The sequence below is a fragment of the Terrapene carolina genome, unplaced genomic scaffold, assembly GCF_002925995.2.
Source record: "Terrapene carolina triunguis isolate 2854851 unplaced genomic scaffold, T_m_triunguis-2.0 Scaffold234, whole genome shotgun sequence".
Taxonomy (NCBI): Eukaryota; Metazoa; Chordata; order Testudines; family Emydidae; genus Terrapene; species Terrapene triunguis.
The window spans coordinates 15,120,640-15,143,234 of record NW_020664585.1 but is presented as its reverse complement, the minus strand read 5'-3'; the positions used below and the strand labels follow the sequence as shown (position 1 = coordinate 15,143,234).

Here is a 22,595-nt window from a genome sequence, read left to right as displayed (position 1 = left end):
GTCTGGCCATCTAGTGCATATTAAGTGCTATACTACTAGTAATGCTTCTGTTAAAAGATTTCCCTCCTTGCCTGTGATTAATGTGGCCTCTCATTTGTAGATGTGGCTCTAAATCATCACCTTTAAATTCAGGCTGCAAACATCATTGGACTAGGTTTAACAGGCATCATAGAAAAAAATGCTGACTCTGGAATTTCATCAAAGCCTGGGTACATTACAAAATGGGAAACAGGAAGTTGGAGGAATCAGTGGCAGAGCCCTTAGTATCTGTATTCTTGGCTCTTCCATTGAATTGGTGTATGACCATGAACAAGTTTACTACACTTCTCTGGGCCTCAGTTTACACACACACATGCTACTTACCTCCCTGAAAAGGGTATTGGGAGACTTACTTAATGCCTACAGATCACATCAAGATCTTCTGGTGAAAAGCTCTATAGTGTATTATTACTATTACCTAGTAGCACGTAGAGATGCCAAGTGAGATTGGGGCCCCAGTGGAAAAGGCTTTATATAATCACATAATGAGAGACAGTCTCTGTCCCAAAGAGTTTACAACAAAAACAAAACGAAAAGTGGGAGCAGAAAGAGATGAAGTGACTTGTCCAAGGTCACACAGCATATCTGTGGCAAAGCTGGGATAGAACCCAGGTCTCCTGAGTCCCAGTTCAGTGCCTTATCCATTAGATAACAACGCCTCACAACGGTGTAAAGCATCTTACTTCAAGAGCAGCCCTGCTAGGGCTGGTTTCCAATTCACTGGCTCACACAGACTCTCTCAGCAAAGAAACCATCTGTTTCCAACCCTTGTCCCTCACCCCACCCCAGCTCCCACCCCCTCTCGCAATAATAAGCATCAGTTTTTAACAGCATGTCCTACTCTGGAGATTTTGTATTTCTAGCTTTTAAAATGATTTAGTGTGACAGTTTAGTGCAGAAGGAAAAAAAACAAGAAAAGAAAAGAGAAGAGAAAAAGGAGAGACAGTCCCCTTAAGGCAACAAGATTATGCAGCACTGATCTCAGAGGAACAGGGGTTCTTTTTTCTGGTTCAGATGCGCTCGTCAGGACTCTGAGTTGTCTTTTAAACAAGAAATCTCTCTTGCTGGCCCATGGCACACTTCTGTGGTCAAGAGGACAAAATATAAAAGAAGGAAACTTCAAAGAATTATAAATGCATTAATCCACGGGGGCGGGTGGTTGTGGTGCATCCCAGGGCTGACAATTATGGCCTGCGTGCCAAGCAAGCCTGGTTCCCTCTTGTCAAAGGGTTAAGGCACAGACAGTATGCTTTAGAGCTTTGGGGACACGTACAGTTCACGATGAAAGAGAGCACTTCAGAGTTCTATGCCTATATGTTCAATGAAAAGTGAGAGTATATGGTAAGCATTTTTTTAACTCGAGGGGAAAAAATGGATAAAAGAAAAGAAAAAAAAAAAACCCCAAAGCTATTTTCACTTATTATTACAGTGAGAACAATGCTTTATATACTATACTCTCCATAAAACCTCTCAACAAAGGATCTCAAAGCACTTTATGAACATTAATTAATTAAGCCTACCAACATGCTGGAGTGGCAAGTATTATCCCTCGTTTTGTAGATGTGGAAACTGAGGCACAGATGTTAAGTGATCACCCAGCAAGTATGTAGCACAGCTGGACAAAGATCTTAGGAACGTGGATTCCCAGTCAGGTACTCTATGCGTCAGACAACATTGCCTGCCTAATTCAAAGTTTGGGCCTGAGCCCAGCAGATGTTGAGCACCCACAGCTCATATTGACTTCCTAACCATTCCTGATGGCTGTCCCAGGCCCTGTCCAAAGTTGTGGTGTTGCGCTCAGTCTGGTTCCTCGCGGATAGGTGGTCATCTTACAAAACCACATCTGGCAACCTTGCTGGAAGCTTTGGAAAAGGTGCCAAGGATTCAGTGGACAATGACACTGAATTCCCATTTCGCTTCTACAAGTTATTGCTCCAGGTCAGGACTGACGCACATTGGCAGGGGTTAGTATGGAGAGCTTGCACTGAAGCTGCCCATGCGCCGCTTGCTCTGGGGATAGAGGATTTCACTCTTCAGGACCATTAACCTGGAACCTTTCACCAGCATTAAATCCACTGAAGAAACATCTATTTTAAGAAGCCCATTCATACTGCAGTACTCCCAGTGGCTGAGGAAGGAGCTGGGTTCAAGAGAGAACTCAGATCTCCACAAATTTTCTCAGCATTAGGATCTCGGTTTCAAGGCTTTTGGTAATAAAAGCTCTCCTTGTTCCTCTGGCACCTTACTGGTTATCTCACTGAAAGAAATGGCACAGGGCTGGCACTGCATGGACTGGTACCACTGGGGATCACCAAGAAGAAAAGCCTTTAGGACATCTGCACGTAGCATAGGGCATAATCATTTCCCTCCAATGAAATGGGAACAAGGGACTTGCCTAAAAGTGAATCAGTAGCTGCAGTGAGTGCACCAGGATAGCCTTAAAAAACTCAACACCCCAAATGTCAATACACCAGCCAGATTGAGGTCCCTTTAGATGTTTAATGGGCAAATGCTCCTCTGGCCTGCTGCAGGCTGACAGACAAATCTGAATTTGTATCAGAAGCTCTTGCTCTTTTTCCTCTTCTCAGTCTCTCCTATCCCTCTGGCTAGCATGGAGCTTTGATCTAGCTTGCCTTTGCACTTTGGTTTTTCGGGTCCCTCCAAGCTCTCACACCACCCTCCCCCCACCACTGACTGGCTGGGAGAACCCTGCATGAAAAGAACAGGGTATCAGAACAAATGGGCCTCAATGCTTTTTATTTTTAATTACTATTTTCTTGTATGGGGTGTTTAATCTCTCTCTTGCTCTCTCTCCAGGAAGCTCAAAGTCCTCTAATTCAGTCTATTTCACAGCTGTGACCACTGAGGTCACTTTGGGTCAAGACACCTCCTCTCCCCTGCATAATGGCAAATGTTCCAGGGAAGCTGACTGCTGCATAGTACATCTGTTGTCACACATCAACTTGTGTCAAAAGAGGGACACAGCAGCAATGGCCTTCTGTTGTAAGGAGGTGAAGACAAATGTAACACAGGGAACATTAAACAAAAGATTCAGCATCTAAGACCTTTTGAGAAGCTAAGCAGCGTGGTAAAAAGTTACATTTTACAACTATTCCAGACATGGAAAAGTAAAAGTTGCCCATCTTAATACTTCATTGCATTGTTAATCTGTTGGTAAACTAGAATGACATTAATAAATTCACTGCACCAAATGCATCCTTCATGTAATTCTATAGAAATCAATGGTGTTACATCAAGAATGAATCTGACCTACTGTGTTTAACACCCCACCCCCCAAAAAACAACAGTCATGTAAAAAAGGCCAACAATGCAGACAACATAGAACTTGCTAACTAAGAAATTAACCTCTACAGAATTCTGGATGGTCGTCAAGAAGAAAAAATGGAATGATAATATATTAAAATAAAAACCTTACTGAGAATTTATAAGCAGTGAGTGCATAGAGGTCTGAAAAAAGAGGGCGCTCTCCCATAATTTGAGCAGCACAAGCTTTGGCAAAACAATGCTTGAAGTGCATCCCCTCAGTGACCTGGCTTGATTTTTAATTATTGCTTTTTGCTGGACCTGTAATCTCTTGCAATGCCCCCCCCCCCCCCGCCCCAACCGAAGCACAGATTTTCAAAGAAGGGCACAATGCGAACGCCTGCAAGAGAAGTGTGCACCCGTTGCACCATTTATGCGTGCATCAGGAAACTGTGTGTTTAACTAATCCTTTGCCTGCACAATTGCTCACACCTTTGAAAACTTAGGACTTAAGTCAATTTTGGTATATTATTAATGGAGTTTGAAATGTCAGTCCTTGAAGGTCACCTTCTCTCTGCCCATATGGCATCACAAAGGCTTCATCATTTAACAGTGCCTTTAATTTGCATATGTGAGAGATAAAACTCTGGTGTAATCACATAGCAGGACTTGTAAAATTAACCAGCGTCAGAATTTAGTGCCGTTCAAGCTTCTCCATATAGATCTACCAATGCTACTCAACCTGACCTTGCAATACAACTGCTATGCTATGCTATGCCATGCCATGCCAATCCTAAGGTAGTCCTGAGCAGGGTCTGCCCACACAGTCTCAATCTTTGGCAAACAGCATGGTAGACATGTGTCTACTCCAAGATCTATGCAGAAGCTAAAGATGAGCCACAAAATTCATATCTGGATTGAAACTTTCCCCAAGCCTGGTGATATCTGGATCCATGGCAAAATAAACGATAATAATTTTCAGCTGCAGTGATGTAAACACCAGTGAGTAGATGACTCCAAGCTGTCAAGTTCACTGCCATCGGCACATGATGGAGAGCAATCTGAAAACTCATGTTGCTGAGTGGCTCTGAGATATCAAGGTGAAAAAAACCATCAGACTTCAATTAACTGCAGGAGCCAAAAAGCTGCTGACACTTGAATGTAATCCTCTAAACTAGATCACTGGGCCACATTTTCACTCGTGCTCCTGGAGTTTTGTTTTGTTTTTGAGAGCGAGCGAGCTCTATGGGATTTGGGCTTACCAAGGTTTGGTACCTAAGGTACACAATAGGGTGGAGAGATGACAAATGGTGTCTGTCCCCCTTCCCCGCAGTCCTTTGCTATTTTTTTCTGATGAAACTGCATAATTTTGTGAAAACATCTGCAAATGTACTAATGTCACACACTCACCATCAGTTTTCACATTTACCATTTAAAGTTTGCGGGACTTGGAAAGAAAGAATTTCTAGCACTTACAGCCTCTACAAAAGCCAGCCCAATGGTGCCTGGAACCAGCCTGAGACACACACAACAAGTAATAACCAAAAAGCCTTTTCTTGGCTAGCTCCTATTCCTATATAGTAGTGAGGTAAACGAGTCCCTTCTTGGTCCTCTTGAAATAACCTTTTCACGCTATAATTTCTTATTAATGAGCCTCATTTTCCCCCTTCAAGGTATTTGTGTCTCCCTAGTAGTCATTATTGCTCTGAAATGGTTTTTATTCTGTAGTTCAATACAAGGAACACTGCAGAACAGCGTTACTTACTGGCAGTGTATACAAAGCCATAATGTCAGCCTTCTTGCACGACAGAGCAGAGCCATTCAGAGCATAATGCTTTCAATTGTACACAACACTCTTCTCTACAAGGCTGTTCCTTAAATATTTTTTGTCCACAGCATTCAACCAAGAGTGAGATTATCCATAGGAAGCTGAGCAACAAGCCAGAGTAGCCTTGTATTGCCGACAGACTGAGTCGTAAAGGGAGGGCTCGGTATATTTAAAAATGTATTACTACAATTCCCAAAGGAAATCTGAACAGGCCACGTCTCTTAGCAACACCCAGTGTGGATCACAGGTAACTCTCATTAATACTAATGGGAGCTATGGGCTAGAATCCTGCAATATACTGAGCACCTTAAACTTCACTTTGGAGGATTGAGACCTATAGATATAAACGTTCTGCACGCTGGTGGGTGAAAAGATATTTGAATCCTTGAGAGAATAATATAGATACACAAATATTCCTTAGGTTTTTTTTAAAATGAAGATTTGCTTGTGGCGGCTCTGCTATAGTTAAAGTTGATTCCTGCTTCATCAATAAGCCCTCTCGTTAAGACATTTGCTACAAATCTACCATCTGGAAGGGGAAAAAAACCCAGCCTCATCCTAATACAAGGTGGCTGTGAAAATTAACATAACCATTGCAATCCTGTGACAATGTGAGGTTGTTCTTTTTGACAACACTACGGGGCAAGATTGCAGTCACTGGCTTCCTGTTAAATTCAATTCCTGTTACACACACAAGGTTTTTGATAGTTTCATACACTGAAGGAGTTTCTTGTGCTAACGGTAAGATAAGAAAAGGAAAGTGTTTTTCCAAAGCACCTACCTTTATTTGCTGCAGGGGAAAACAGCTTCTCGGAGCCTAAAGAAGCCTGAAAACAAAACAGAAAGAGGGTTACTGATTCTAAAAGAGAATATAGGAGTCTCTACCAAAAATACACAGTCCTTACAGAACGAATCAATCATCATAACTGCAGTTACACACTTCACCTGGAGGGTGCAATGTTGTGCTATTTAAGAACAAGCAGGAGTCTTGAGCAGAGGAAAGAAAAGCACATAAAAGCACTGTCCTGTTCTCACTCAAGTACATCCTCCTGTCTCTTTTATTCAGGCACCCATGAAACACACAAGCTATTTTATTCATGATTCTTCATATGAAAATACAAATGAATTGGCTATCAAGCTGAAGTAACAACATTTCAAAGTCTCTCTTGTTGAAAATAAACCTCTTCTCTTACTGAATACACAAATCGTAGTTGTGTAGTGACAGTGCAAGCTACAGCTATATGCATCTGCACAAATAGAGGTGTTACATATATCACACCAAATCACAGACACAGCTGCTATGCACGGAGCTGGTTATGAAACAAAGCAACTTCTTTCTACAGGAAGCCTGTCTCTTCGTAAACGGGGCTGCGTTATACTATTTGAACTTCATCATACTGTACTTGTGCTCCTCACAGCTCTGGGAAGTAGTTAAGAAATCCAATTAACCTAAACCTTGTAAACAGCTTCATGATAATCGGGGTCACTGTGTTGCAACCAGGATGATAATGACAGACATTTAAAAAACCCTTCATGGTAAATAAAGCTTTTATTAGCTAATTTGATGACTTTTTTTCCAGCTATCAAAGTACGTCTACTTCAGCATAAACAAATTTATCGTTTATCACTAGCTGATTATTATCTGGTCAATAAAGGGTCCATAGAGAATGACAAGCTAATTTTTGCACAGGTGGGCATTTTCAACATGTTACTAATCTCAGTGTGATAATTATCAATATCTTCTCCAAGTTTGCATCAAACTGAATAAAAATGTGATACAGGGAGAACAAAGTTGGAGAAGCTAAATATATATATATATATATATATAGAAAACCCAACCCCAACACTGCTTTAAAAAATAATTAATTCAACTCAGGGCTGAACTAAGTTGATTTTCTTTTTGATTTTACTGATTTTATTCTAAAGTGCCCTGGGAGGTTTGCATGATAAGTGCGCTATGACTTGTATTGCGCTGCTACATATTTTAGACAGCGATTTAGAAAGAGACAGCAAAAATGCAGGAAGATCCATAGCAGATATACACCTCTACCCCGATATAACGCTGTCCTTGGGAGCCAAAAAAATCTTACTGTGTTATAGGTGAAACCGCGTTATATCGAACTTGCTTTGATCCGCCGGAGTGCGCAGCCCCGCCCCCTAGAGCGCTGCTTTACAGCGGTATATCCAAATTCGTGTTATATCGGGGTAGAGGTGTAATAAGAAAGAAGAAAGAGTCATCTCTACCACTATTATTTCTAAGGAACACAAAGTCACAATCTGGAGTGATCATATTGAATGCTATAAAAAATAGAGAGGGAAGACAACATGAAACAATGCTGAGGTTGAGACATCAACCCACAAAATAAGTAAGGAAATTCTGACTTGAGCCTGCCTCTTCAGTCTTGGTGTGTATGGTCACGGCATACCTTCTATCAAAATGATCCAAGATGGACCAAATTCTACCTTGAATTACACTTGTATCACCTTTGCTGCATGGGTGAAGCTGAGGGCAGAATTTACTCCTTGACTTTGGCTAGTTATTTACTGCTACACAGTAATGCTGCAATGGCAGCAGTGTATAAAATAGTTTAGAGCCAGCTCTGAATTTATTATCCATGAGTAAGACCTTCTTCCATATATTGTCAAACAACATCCACCACCATCAGACAGAAAATAGGAATGCATCTGAATCAAAACCCTGGGTCTACACACTAGGATGTTTGAAATTTGGGCTGAATATTGCAGTTCAGTCACTTCTCCTAAAACCAACAACTTACATACATATACGATTTGGCCTCAAAGCGCTTCATAAACTTTAGGCAACATCATGATCCCTGGAGGTGGGTAAATAATATTACCCCACTTTACAGATAGGGAAACTGACAAAAAGAAGCCACTGACTTGCACAAAGTCACAGACAGCAAGTCAGCACCAGAGCCAGGAATCTTGAAGCTCAAGTCCCTGCTCCAACCATAAGGATGGCATCTTTCCACATAATTCAGCAAAGAAGGATGATACGGACTCACACTGTCACCAGAAAATCATCAGCTAAAGAGCTCATCAATATAGTTTAAAATGACGCCAGAATTTAAGAGAAACAAGCAAGAAATTCAGGGTTAAAGGCAAATATAAGACCTGTGGATTAAGACAGGGAGAATGACACAGAAAAACAAGCTTTAACATTCAAGAGTCAGCATTTACAGAACAGGGTTTTCAGCACCACAGCCACAGTTTATAGACATAAACCTTCATACCTAGTGTTTACATTAAGTTTGCATGAATTTATAGAGATCTTTGTCTCCAGATCAGTACTGTTTTTGGCTTAAGGGCCATTTCTGAAACGCTTCCACTACAGTTTATTCAAGGAATTACTCTAAAGTTAGTGAGGAAGTTGGGGAAGGCAGACATGAGACAGAATTTGAATACATCATTCAATTCCATTACTCACCCTTTAAAGAAAATGGACACAAAAAACCTATGGATTTGAGCAAGCCACTAATGAGTGCAAAAATCTAGCAAACCAAAGCATATGCTAAAGCAATTGCCCTCCCACATTTTCTGCTGTTTCAAGCAATTAATTTGCATATGTTTCAGAAGGAATTAAAAAAAAAAAAAAAGCGGAATTCCTCCCCTGAGAGCAATTCAGCCAGTTAAGAGCCCTTTACATGGATGGCTCAAGCCATCCAGGAATTCATGTGTGCGAGTGTTTGGTTTAGGAGCATGAAGCTAAGGGATTTCCTTTCTTCCTCTCCCTACCCACCTGAAGCAAAGTCTCAGGAACGGGGGAGGACAGTCACAGGGTTACAGAGCAAAATGATTTGTGTACCCCTGGAGTCTTTTGCTCCTTACCAGATTTTATTTTCATCACTGGATGATGCAGGCAGACATTCTCAGCCTGAAGCCTACAGACTGAAGACACTTTTAGTCTTGCTTGTGCATTTGGTGCTTGTCCTCCTCTTAACTACTCTTCTCTTTCATTTGCACTGGATACAGCGCAGCCAGAGGAAGATATGTTTTATTAAAGCTGTCGCTTTGGTAAGACCTCTTTCTCTATGAGATAGAGTGCTCTATATTTTTCATGTGTTGCATATGTTTTCCCTGACTCTCTTCCCCCAAAATAAGCATGCACGTGCGCAAACACACAATTTCACAGGATAGTAAAGCGTCTTCAAGGTGGTTCACACAGCGGAATCACATAAAACTTTTTAAGATCCTTCCAGCCTCCATTTTAAGGGAGCATGCAGATTTGTACCATGCCTTTTTTTGGGGGGTGTGGGTGGGGGTAGAGGGGCCTTATTCATCAGGGTTGCTGACAACTGCCAATTCACCGCTGCTGTTTTGATTTTATTTTCTTCTTCCCCTCCAACGTCCTACCTTCCCCAGTTCTAAAGAGGAAAAGCATCCACCCAGCTCTGTGGCTTAACTTTAAATGATGTTGAAACTACTACACATATAACTACTCTTCCCCCCCCACCCCCCAGAAATAAAAAAAAGAAAACCCATGCTCTGTTTCCTCATTGTCTTGCTCCTTGTGCACACAAACTAATAGCAAACAGAACACATTGTGTCTCACATTTTCAGCTCCTGCTAACAGAAGCCCCAGCAAAGGCAGTTTTTGCTTTAATAATGGAAGGTGGAAACCACAAATGATGTAAAAAGCAACAGAGGGTCCTGTGGCACCTTTAAGACTAACAGAAGTATTGGGAGCATAAGCTTTCGTGGGTAAGAACCTCACTTCTTCAGATGCAAGTAATGGAAATTTCCAGAGGCAGGTATAAAACGAGGTTTTCTCCATACTGATTTATACCTGCCTCTGGAAATTTCCATTACTTGCATCTGAAGAAGTGAGGTTCTTACCCATGAAAGCTTATGCTCCCAATATTTCTGTTAGTCTTAAAGGTGCCACAGGACCCTCTGTTGCTTTTTACAGATTCAGACTAACACGGCTACCTCTCTGATACAAATGATGTAGCGCACCCTTTCTCCCTAAAGACAAATACTGAGGTATAATAAAATCCATGCCTCATTTATCCGGATTCTTGCTAACACAGGACATCTGAAAGGTGTAGCCTTTTTACAGATTAATAATTTAAGGATTATATATAACAAAGAACAATAGCATCGCACAAAAGATAGCACAATAAAACTATGTCAGGCCTCCCAGTAGTTACTGATTTTTCACCCCAGCCTAAAAAAATTGTTAACAGGGAATCAATCCTTGCTTGGCATTGAAAATAAAGGCCATATAGATCTTCCTGGAGCAGAAAACACCAGTTTCCCAATCCAGAATTGATTCATCAGAAAACATAGCTCTGCTATACACTGGCCCCAGTCCTGCCGCTTCAAGCATCTGACCACAAGGCACTTTTCTGCTAGCTAGCTCCAATTTTGGGGTTCACAAAGAGCAAAACTGTATGGCGACAAGGGCCAGGTGGACTGGTTCTGTATATGTAAAGAACCAAATCTTTGCCCCACACTCAGCCCCATTTCCCTTTGGGGGAGAGAAGAAAGAAGGCTGTAAAATGTAGCTTAATTTTCATTTTTGGAAAGGCTGCACACCTTCTGTTGCACCTACGATCCAATCTCAAGAAAGGCTATTCTCACAATAATACTCACCCAGCAGAAACCAACGAGTGCTAGAAATCTCACAAAAAAGGCCTCTTCTTGGGAGGCTTCCAAACTAAAAGGGATGGATATGTTCCGAGAAGTCTCCAGAGCAGACCTGCAAGACTTTGGAGGTTCACCAATTACTAGGCTGTCTTTTATTGCTTTTCATCCTTCTCTTGCTCTCTTTCCTCTGATTTTACCCACCTCTTCTGAGCTGCTGCGGCTGCTATATAGCTTGTTCAGTGGAGAATTTCACCATATGTGGGTGGCTAACGCTTTTGCTCAATGCAAGTTGTTTCTGGAAGTCCCTTTTTCCTGCTTTATACCAAATTCCTTCCTTCAGTGCTAGGAGCAGACAACTAACTAGTTTTTCTAAAGTAAATGGAAATTGATACACATGGGAAGATGCAAAAGTAGCCTGGGGTTCCCCCAAACCGCCCAGTAAACAAGGAAGCATCAAACACAGGAAAGGGTACAGAAGAAATGTAATGATCTATGGACAGCATTGCATATATTTTGAGAGGACATGTAACATTTGAAGAAGCTGTTAGAACTTTGAATCTTTCAAAAACAGCATCAGCATCTGACAGAAACTTCTGATGCATTAAGACAACAAATAAAATAGACAGAATAAAGTCAGCTAGAAAAACTATGAGAACTGCAAGTTGATCATTTCGCACAACATCACAAGAGAAACCAATCTGAGGTGCAAAGCATGTGACTGATCTTTTCTTGAAATCTTCTAGGAAGCATTATTGTTGATGGGGACAGGGCTAATTAACTGACCAACAGGGAATATTAGACAGCTGTGCTGAGGGATTAAGCAAGAAGAAACAGGATACACTACACACACTCCAGCTACCTTTTGTTTTTTGATCATCCTTGGACTGTGAAGACACTGTCCCCATGTGACCTTTACATAGAATTTATGATCTAGATTTTCAAAAGGGCTCAGCACCCAACAGCTCCCACTTGGGGACCTAAATAATGGGAACCACTGGGCATGGGGCACTTCTGAAAATCTTTTTTAGGTGCCTAAATGGGAAATAAGCTCTTTTGAACGTGTAACTCCAGTTGCTGAAATGGAGGAGAACTTTTGAAAATCTGGCCACTCACCTCCAAGCCAAAGGCTGGATCTATTTAAATGCCAAGCTCACTAATAATAAATGATAACCCCTAAGCAAGAAAGAACTCCAGATTTGGGCAATACTGGCAAAACAATGAATTGTGCTGATCTATCTAAAACACAATACAAAAACTTTTGCTGTGCTGCAGTCATCTGATAACACATTGTGGTGAAATCTGCACTATGAACTACACTCAACAGGCAACTCCTTGATAAAGTGACCGCCTTAAAATAGCCTAAAGGTTTCCAGTACAATTCTGACCTTTCATTAAAGACCTTTCTATGACCAAGTGATAGGTGTTGGGCACTAGGGGTGAAGGTTCACTTTAACAGAGGCTTCACTAGTAACAGGAAGCTTCTTGGACTATATTCTGTTCCTGCCAAATGTCAGGCAAAGCCCCAAAGTCAAGTTAATTGACATAAGTAGTGTGTGCACGCAGTAATATTGCTGTCATGGAAAAGGGCACTTCACAGCACACCTTTTTTCTATTCAAAAAGGCATCACCTCTGCCCCTTTTCCACTTGAACGTTTTTATTTCTCAGTTGCCTCAGCACTTCAGTGAGCATGGATTTCTTGTGTTTACCTTCTTTGTCCTTGGCCCAGCATCCTCAATGTTGGCACAGTTCTGGGACTAGTCAGCTGCACTAGGCTGTGGGGAGACTGACAGCACAGGACACGGGGCAGTTCACTGCTGCACTGCACTGTGTATACCACATACCATGTCCATACCAGTGCGAAGTGGACCTGATCAGAATAGCAAGGCAACATTTTACACCCAGGTTGCACTTACGTACACGAGTGCATAAGCTGCAGGACTATGGTGAATCAAGCCCATAATTTTCAAATGTAGGTCCTATATTTATGGCTATTTTTTCACCCTACTCTCTTGGCAACAGAATGGTGTGTTGTATAGAAAAACAAAACAACATTTTGAATCCAGAGCACTTTCCCCACCACTTTACAATCATTTTGAAGGAGGTTAAATTATTTTGGATTAATCAGTAACTGTAATTGTACAACACGTGCCACTCAGATCTCTCGGTTGCACAGACGTGCCCTCCTTTCCGCGCTGGAAGAGAAGTCTTTGCTGACATGATGCTCTGGAAGCAGCAGGATGCCTGACCTACAAGTATGTCTGTTATCAGAGCCTCAGGGCAGAGGCCTGCTAACTCCTCTTCCCTCCCTGCTCCCTTCTGTCGTCTCCCCCACAAACCCACCCCCTAGAGAGCATCTACAGCCTACTGTTTCCCTTTCCTATTCCCTCTATTAGCCATGCTTTGTGATTCAGCTTCCTCTCAGCAATTGCTACCTCCCGGAGGAAAAGGCCAAACTCCTCCTCCTCCCCAGCCTCGCTCCACAGCACTAGCTTTGTCTCTGGACAATATAAGTAAATAAATAAATGCATTTTTTTAAAAGGTCAGAAAGTTCATGGGGCCTCGACAAGACTGGTCCTGCAGCTGTGGAAGGCCCCCTAAGCTGTTCTCAGAGACGCTGAGCAGAGAGAAGCATTTCCAGCTGTCCTTGTTAAACACAGCCCAGAAGCTTTACCTTTTAGCCTGCGTGTCCTTAGTTACTTTAAATGAAATTGCACTATGGGGTAATAGTCTCTCTCATCTCAGTACCCTTCTCGCTGAGACTACCTCTAAAAGTGCTGCTGGGGCTCATCACAGTTTTACACTCCTCTTTTCCTTTCCTAATTGGCATGGGTATTTTCTTTATCACGTGCCCATCCACTGTGTCTTTCAGATCTTCCACACCAAAGACATGCCAGATAATCAGTGGAAAAGCCAATAGTTCCGGAGGTGAAACAGAAATTGCTTTCTTTTCTCCTCCAACTCTTTCTAGTAGGAAATTATTTTAAATTGTGATAAATGGCAAGATTACACTTGGCTCTTCTTTAGGCTCTCTTCTTAATTCCTTCCCAGTGGCTAAGAGCACCCGCTTTGTCTCTGGACAATATTTGTCTATGAATTATAATAAGGGGAGAGTTTTCTGGACATCTCATTTGACCAGGTTATGTCCTCTCCCTGTAGATCAGTGATGGGAAAGACTCACTATGTTAAGGTCAGCTAATCCGCCCCACAGCCAGTGCAGAAATATTCCTTATGGTGCATTTTTCCAGTGTTCTGCCCAGCCTACTCTGAAACATCTCAAATTATAGCGCTTTCAAACCTTCTCCTGAAAGGCTACTGTACTCCATGACAAGAGCTCACTGTCAGGAAGGTTTTTCTGATATTCAGCCTGTATTTGCAGTCAAAATTTTATTGCATGACCCCCACGATGCTGATATATAGCCATAAAGTTGGCTACTGTTTCAGCTTTCATTACAAAAGTAGGAAGAAACTTGTCTATGACTAGGAACGGTTGGGAACATTGTAATAACACACTACTACACTAGTTTGTATTATTGTCATTACAGCTTGCAACTATCCAGCCAGGCTATCATTTGGTCGGGACACAGATTTTATTTGCGTTAAATCAAAGGAATGGAAAGTGCTCTCTGTAGAATTACCTAAAACTTCTTATAATTCAAAGGCTGCATCATGGAGAGGAGCAATGGGGGGAGGGCAGGAAATGTCTTGCAAATGACAGGTGGCAGACTGTTGTTAGATACCCACCAAATTACTCTGCTGCTCCCAGGGCTGAGTTGGCATTTCATTATCCCAGCTCTTCTGGAAGGATGCAGACATAAATTCACACCTCGTGTCCTGGTTTCCATCAAACTGAGTAAGAATGCAAATACTGGCACCGATGGGGAATGCCAAGCAAGGCTTGGCACACTAGAATAAACTCCTAACTGTGGTCCTTGCCAGCTACCTGCATTTATCATTGTAATGGCCTGCCAGACAGGACTTGGCAACCAAGGGAAAAACGGGTGGGAGGGGGAAGAAGAGGAAGGGCCAGATATACACTGCCAAGCAATTCATTTCTGTACCTCATGCCATCATTGTAAGGGCAACCTTAATTTTATTTTCCTCTTTTAACCAATTATGGGTCACCCAAATCCCGCCTGGAACCTTCAGCAACACAAACTGCTGCAAATCACATTCCGGAGGCCAAGAGGATTTTGCAAGACATCTGATTTCATAGAAAGGTTACGGTCTGAGAACGGCTGCAATTCAAAAAGGCTCCAAGTAACAATCTGCATTGGCAGGCAACGAAGGAACAGCTTCTGTGATCTGTCATATGTTGTCATCTGTCCTCAGATAACAGGAGTATTATCAATGAGGTCAACAATGGAAGAGTTATTGGGATTCAGCTGAACTAAAGAGCTGATACAAATTCAATCAAATATTCCTCCCCTCAATTTTTAGGAATATATCCTTGATTACATAAAAAATAAAATTAATATATGTTAAATCAATGGGAATGTTTGACTGTAATCACCCTCGCCACATAAGCAAAGTAAATGCTTCTCATTTTGTCCTTGACTCACTCCAACTTGCCTAGTTATCTTACGTGGAATGGAAGATCATGCCTAGCTCCTTCAGAGATCGCGGCAATACTTCATGGTTCTGAATTTTCTGGCTTTTGAAGTTAGAGGAAAAGTTATCTTTACATGGTTTGTGTAGAGGCTGGACACATACTCACATATAGTCTGGCATTTTATATACGTGCACTCACACATACATTATCTATATTTGAGGAACACACAACCTTACTTATTGGTACCCCCTCAGATATTTTGCATTCCCTTTGCATCCAGCCACTTTGTGCAAGTTACACTTCCTGCTAAACAGTCTCATACTGAGTTAACGCCAAATCCACGTCTAAAGAATCAGGCTAACTGCAGTAAAAATTGGTTAGTGGGATTTGTGTGATGCATGAAAGGATTTGTGTAGTTCTACTAGCCATTATCATGGTGTATGAAATGTTCATACCTTAGACACACACACTTCTGGCAGAAGCTTCATTGTCTTTTACATTTGTGAGATCTGATTGTTATCTGGCTTATTCTGGGTTAGGAGGTCATGGAGTTTATAAGGGGAAAGGTTATTGAAATCTGCTATATTATCTGCACCATCCCAAAAGGAGCTTCTTTGCAGAAGGCTCTTGTTGTTGTTTCTAATTCACTGCTCCAAAATATTTCTTGGCTGTATCCCAGGGCTGTAGCCTTATCTGCCCATCCCCCATGGCAGACGTACAGCAGCTGTTGAGGCTTATCACGGCTGCCTGTCCACCGAGTTTACAAATTAACACCCTATCGAGGCTGCACAAGGGCTGATTAATCAGAGAGAGGCAGTCTGAGGGCCTTTATCACGTTAAGCGGCTGCTGGGAGAGAAGTCACAAATCTCTCTGGAGGCCAGAGATGCCTTACAAATGAAAGAGCAGGGGGAGGAAGAGAAGGAAGATGCAATAGTAAGGGAAGCAGATATTTTAGAGATAGTGATGGCGGAGGCAATGGATTAGGGGGAGGGGGTGGGCTGGAGGGGAACACCAGTACATTATGACAGCTAAAAAAAGATAATTAACAGCCTATACCTCATGATTCTAGCTTTCCCTCTCCAGGCTATAATTTAGCCTATTGCTCCTTTGCTCCAGAGGACAATAAACATTTATTATGTTAAACACATAACTGTGCTGCACAAAAGCACCGTTCTTTCTGGGGTCCACTCCTTTCACAGCTGTTCAAACCAAAGGAAGGGGCATTTAAAAGGGGGGTGGGGGAGGCGCCACTTGTGTACAGAAAATAATTCAGTTTGATCACAAAAAGTTCGTCCAATGTTGAGGCAGGCTGGGTGGGTTTCTAGACAACTGTGAGCATGTCCCAGACAATCCTCCAGGGGTGAAGAACACTAACCCTTAAGAGGGTGATCTGACGTTGCATTTTGCCTTTGATACAGGAGGTTTTTCAGACTGAGCAGAGATCCTGAGTTGCCAAGCTCAGGCCCATAGCTGAACTTTCCCTCAAATTTGTGGTGTTCAGATTCAGTTTGGCCCACTCTAGACATAAAAGACCAGTGACAACATTCAGACCCATCCCTATAATTAAAATCCAGTGGCCCAATTTTCAAACACGGATGACTCAACAGGATGCTGAAATCCCACGCTGCAAGGTTCGTGGCTTAAGAGACAAAACTCCTTTCCCCTTGGGGTTTGCCCATTTCCATATCTGTACATTTCGTTCAGGGCAAAGAGAATACGCGCTTCATCAGTGCTTAACATATACACAATGCATTCTTGGAACCATGCTGGAAGCTATGTTCTGGACATACGCTAAGCCCCCTTGCCAACCACAAAGGGTACATCTTTATAAAGGTGTGACCAGAGTGCTGGGATGAACGCCCGCCATGTTCCTTTCTCGCTCTTGGAGTTGCTGGCAGCAGCTGCAACCATGAACTGCAGTGAGAGAGTCACTCAGGTAGCTTTTGCTGCACATGTAATTTTTCCTTCTTTTCATTTCAGCAACTTCTAAACATTTCTAGTTAAGAGGTTTATTGGGAAGTTCCCAATCCCACCAACAGAGCGTGCAGAAGAGATTCTTATTACAATGGGCATACTATGACACTATAAATCATACTAGAGTAGTGCTGGCCCTACCCATTCTGAGCATTTCATCTATTGTGTCCTGGCAGAGGGCTGGGAACAGTGGCAGATCTGATTATTCTAAGTGGCCAGTGGTTACATGTCTTTTCTTTCTTTACATCAAAGTTACTGGTAGCGCGTTCAATAGCCCCCATCTCCATCCCTGTCCTAGAACAATGCCAACACTCTAAAATCACCAGTTAGGCTCCCACAAATCAATGAGATCGGTTCAAAAACCATGAGATTTTAAAAATAAAATGTTGGATTCAATTTCCCTTTATTTTCCTCAGAGTTTTGAGCCTGTAGGAGTGTATTTTCAAGCTTTTTTCCATAACCATGAGGGCTAGGAACTTGTATTAAAAAAAAAAAGTGAGTTGAGATTCTCACGCAATAACATGACTCCAGGAGTTGTGACTTTAAGAAAAACAAAAAATAATATCATAAGTCATGATAAAATCGTGAGACGTGGCAACGCTGATTTTCCTGGGTCCTTTTTATTAAACAAACAAACCAACAAAAACCAAAACCCAAATAATTTCTGGATGAGAAATTTCTTTCAGCACAGCAGACGCCTGCAGATTTAACACCAATGGGATAATTTTGATGAGCAACCCCTTCATCTTGTTCTGAGGATCTGTAAGGTCAGCATGCATTAAGTCCCATGGCCATTTTGAACCTCAAGGCTAGTTATTTCCAAACAATACAAGATGAAGCAAAACAAAAAGGAAACGAGGACTCTATATTGCAGTGAAATATATATAACAAAATAAAGAGCAAGAGCAGCTATCTTCTCATCCTCTTGAACCCATATGCAGACCCTTTGCTGAACCAGCCTGCTTATGTTGCTACTGATTACTGTAGGAATCAAGGTTTATATGTAATGAACTAAGCTAACTGGGAGTGGCAAGGTGAGAGCGGGTTGTGATTAGCAGCACAGGAAAAAGAAGACAACATCTCTGCTCTAGAGCTCTCTCTCTCTGCCATAAGGAGAAGCCAGGTGTGTAAGGATCTCTAATAGTTCTACTCCACAAAGTGAAAAGAAAATGGATTTCAGTGACGCTGGACCACCATGCTTGGTATTCAGCAGACCCTTGGGTAATTAAACTAACAAGCCACAAAACCACTGCTACCTCCAGTCACACCAATCAGATAACATTGGCTCTACACGTGAATACAGCAGAAACTATTCAATATGTAAACAGTATGTATGTTTTAATCTTGAAACATGGTGAAACAGCAGAACCAGTCTCTCTCTCAGTTATTTTATGAGATACCTATATAATTTTATCATCTACCATGCAGGTCAATAAGCAACAGACATTTCACTTCCTGGTATGTTACTCAGTCTCTAAAGCCTTTGTTCTAAATGCTGCAGTCTCTTTCACCAACAGAAGTTGGTCCAATAAAAGATATTACCTTACCCACCTTGCCTCGTTAATATCCCGGGACCAACACAGCTACACCACTACAGTTCAAACACACAAATATCCTGGCCACTAGAGGCACTTGGATATAACAGGGACAGGACTGGGATTAAAAACCTACTAGAAAAGACTGAAAAGATTAGAAACTCCTGAAAAAGAGCAAAGGCTAGAGAATGTACAGTAGCTCCCTCCATATCAAAACTGTGTAGGCAAATGGGAAGGTGCACAGACTATGTGCCTGGATTAGAGAAATCACCCTCCTCAAGAAGGTTAGGGCAGAGACATGATACAGTGATCTGAATAGACAGGGAGTCCGGAACTCCTGAGTCCTAGTTCAGGCTTTGACTTTGACTATTCCTTGGCCAAGGCCTGTAAGATCTCTACCTCAGCCTTTCTATCTGGAATTTGGATTAAATATTTAGCTACTTCTCTGGAACGTCAGGAGGATTCATTACTGTTTGTGAGCCTTTCTGGAGACAAAAAGCCCTGCATCAGTGGTAAACATTTTTATAATTGGAAGTGTGTTATCAGTGTCATACTGGGATTCAGAGAGTAGCAGTTTGGAAGGCTGCCTCTTTGGAGTTACGGTTGCAATGCACAACTGAGTGAGGTACAATGTGTGTAGGAGTACAAGGAGGAGGACACAGGCACCGTGCACTTCTCAATGTGCTAAATAACAGGAACTGGGAAGGTACTGCCCATGACAATTCGATTAAATATGGAATTTCCTGACTTCATCTTTTGGATAGGATGGAGGATTGAGGGGAGGGGAGATGACTTTTTCTCCTTCTCTTTAAAGCAGACATATATAATCTGTCTTCTCCAATTAGGCATGCTTTGCAACAAGTGTGGTGGATCCATTTATTTTTGTACTGTAATAATGCAGATAAATCCAACTTTGGCTCCAATCCCATTGCTTTCAAAGCTGGGGCTCCGCATTTCCAATTCCTGCCCTTATTTTTTTTCCCCTTCTGCTGCAAAATGTCACCAATTTACTTTAGCCTGGGGGCCCATTTTGAGTTTTACCGCTAATATACGAGAAATGCATTTTTCAAGCTGTTACCACTTAACTGTACTGATATCAGCCACTCAAGGGACACAATATTGTTTACACATCCTGCTCTATGGAATAAGCACGGATGCCAAAACTCTGCCTGGGCTGTGAAGGAGACATTTACTCTCTGTTTTATGAGATTTCCTCGATTTGTGGCTGTCTCAATGGTCGTAAAAACAGCTGTAAATCAAAAGAGCACCACAAAATTGCAATAACAACTGTCGAACTCAGCTCTAAAGAGCATAACTCCCAGCAACAGAAGGTGGAAGGCTCTTTGCTGATTTAATACCAGGTGTGAGGGAGCCCTGGCAGGTCTGTGTATAGCGCAGTGTCTCTTAAATGATACCCACGCTTATCTGCATGCCAGCTCAGATGGAATGTGCATCACTTTCTCTCCTCTTTCTTTAAAAAACAAACAAAAAAAACCCAACACCAGGAGTTCTCTTTAGAAAGGCTTTTCAAATACCATGGAGAATGCTTAAATAAATAACTGCTAAACACATAACCCTGTTTAAAGCATTAAAAAAGGGAAAGTCAACCCAGTGTCCAAACATGATTGTGCTTTGAACTGTGGATGCCTTGCAAAATGGCAATAGCTTTAGCAGATCACTTCAGCCACCACATGGTACAGGCCAGTTCCACGGCTACTGGCTTATCCTGGAGGGCCCCAAATTCTTGTACAGCCTTGATGCCCAGTTCTTGGGGCGTGGAGGGAGAAAGAGGAGGGTTGGTGTGAGGTGAGTTATTAACTGTCTTCGGGGAGCTGACTCTAGCTAAGATGGTTCCAAACCAGACAGCTCCATTTTGCTCCATTTGACAGTTTCTGGTGAGAACCAGCCAAAGGAGCGGACGCACAGGTCTGGAAGCTACTGTTACTGCTACATTGGTGACTTATTTCCAAACCAGATGTGGGAGGGATTTTCTCCCAGTGGCGGAAGCAGGCCTCCTGTATTTTATTCTTGCCCCCTTCCAATTCCTTCCTCATCAAATTTAAGCGCCTCATCTTTGCCTTCAAGGACCTAAACCAGCAGTTCTCAAACTGAGGGTTGCGACCCTGTTTTAAAGGGGTCTCCAGGGCTGGAATTAGACTGGCTGGGGTCCCGGGCCAAAGCCAAAGCCCGAGCCCCACCACCTGAGGCCCAAGCCCAAGCTCCACTGCCATGTGGTGGGGCTCAGGTTATAGGCCCCCTGCCCAGGGATGAAGCCCTTGGGCTTTGGCCCCTCTGCCCGGGGTGGTAGGGCTCAGGCTTTGGCCCCCCGGCCCGGGGTGGGGGGGCTCAGGCAGGCTCAGGCTTCGGTCCCCCCTTCTGGGGTCATGTAGTAATTTTTGTTGTCATAAGGGGGTTGCAGTGCAGTGAAGTTTAAAAGCCCCTGACCTAAACTATACTTAGTCCCCTCCCCCCTTTCACTCTCCACATCCCCTATTCTCACCTCTCCCCCCACACCCGCATCGAGCAAGTCTAACAACCAATCCCTTTTATTGCCTTCTCATCTCCATGTGCTCAGTTGCCATGGTAATGAACTGAGGCATAAAACTCTAGGTAGATAAATTATCTTGGCCTCCTCCTGCACAGCATCCAAAGCATGAAACCCCTTACTGGCCTCTACCCACCAGGCCTTCATCCTCTCTTCCTTCAAGTGTCTCCTTAAATCAAACTTCTTTCATGAGGCCTAAACAATCTAACCCTCCTCTTAGCAGCTGAAAGTGTCTGTATGTGCATATGCCAGACTACACAAAGAAAGGCAGAAGGAAAGCGAAGAAAAATTCAGATGACGGCTTATAGTGCCTGCATTGATGTCCTTCGCAACTGTCTTGTCATCCTACCAGCACTCCACCTCCGGTGTTTGTTTACATCCCTCATGCATATTGTTTCAACCTGCTTGCAAATTCTTTGTTGCAGGGGTCATGTGTTATCTCTCTGTAAAGCTATATATACACACTCAAAGTGCAAAAGAATTAATACTCTTTCTGACTTTGCTGTTGACTTACTGTGTGGCTGTTGGGGCAAATCACAACAACTGGGATTTTCAAGGGAGCCTAAAGGGAGTTAGGTGCTCAAATCCTACTAAATTTCCCTGGGCACTAAGTTCTTTTCAACTCCTTTGAAAACCCTAGTCCCTCACTTCCCCATGTCCCAGTTTATCCATCTCTAAAATGGCTAAAAATAATATCTGCTTCACAGGGGTGTTGTGAGGGTCAAATGATTTAGTATTTGGAGATACAAAGATGAGAGACACTACAGAAGAGTAAAAGTGAGAGAGATTAGAAATGAACACATTGCATATTGGTGTTATACTGCAAGTGGTAGCTGGGGAGGCAATATGTTCCTGCCAGTTTTACTTCTAATACATTTCCAAGGAGATGGACACAAAGATTTATTTGGTGCCTATTTTCGGGGGAGGGTGGAGATGGGGAGGCAAGAAGCCCTCTCAGACCTTTCCTTCATTTGAGCTCTCTCCTCTGCTATATTAAGCATCACATGACACCAATGACAATTCCTCTTTTGTCATGATGCTGAATGAAGCATAATTCCAGCTTCTAAGGGGTTTGCTCACCTGAAAATATCAGCTGCACCTTCCACTGCTGCTGTTTAACATGTGACAGCCTGGCATGGCCTTGTCTCCTTCTTCAGGAACCACTGATTTATTTTTAAACATGGTGTATATTTTAAATGCTACTTGTGGTTTTACATCTGCTCCTTTGCGCCTTTTTTCAGCAATGGGG

The 22,595-nt window shown here is 42.5% G+C and overlaps 1 protein-coding gene across 9 annotated transcripts in view; it reads right to left on the bottom strand.

Annotated features, from left to right (window-relative positions):
• Positions 1-22,595, bottom strand: part of FBRSL1 (fibrosin like 1) — a 714,791-nt gene that overhangs the window by 63,557 nt on the left and 628,639 nt on the right. For all 9 annotated transcript variants that reach the window (XM_024218289.2, XM_024218285.2, XM_024218290.2 and 6 more), the window contains one exon: positions 5,913-5,958. In XM_024218289.2, the coding sequence (XP_024074057.2) occupies positions 5,913-5,958 (46 nt within the window). The remainder of the gene's footprint in view (positions 1-5,912; positions 5,959-22,595) is intronic.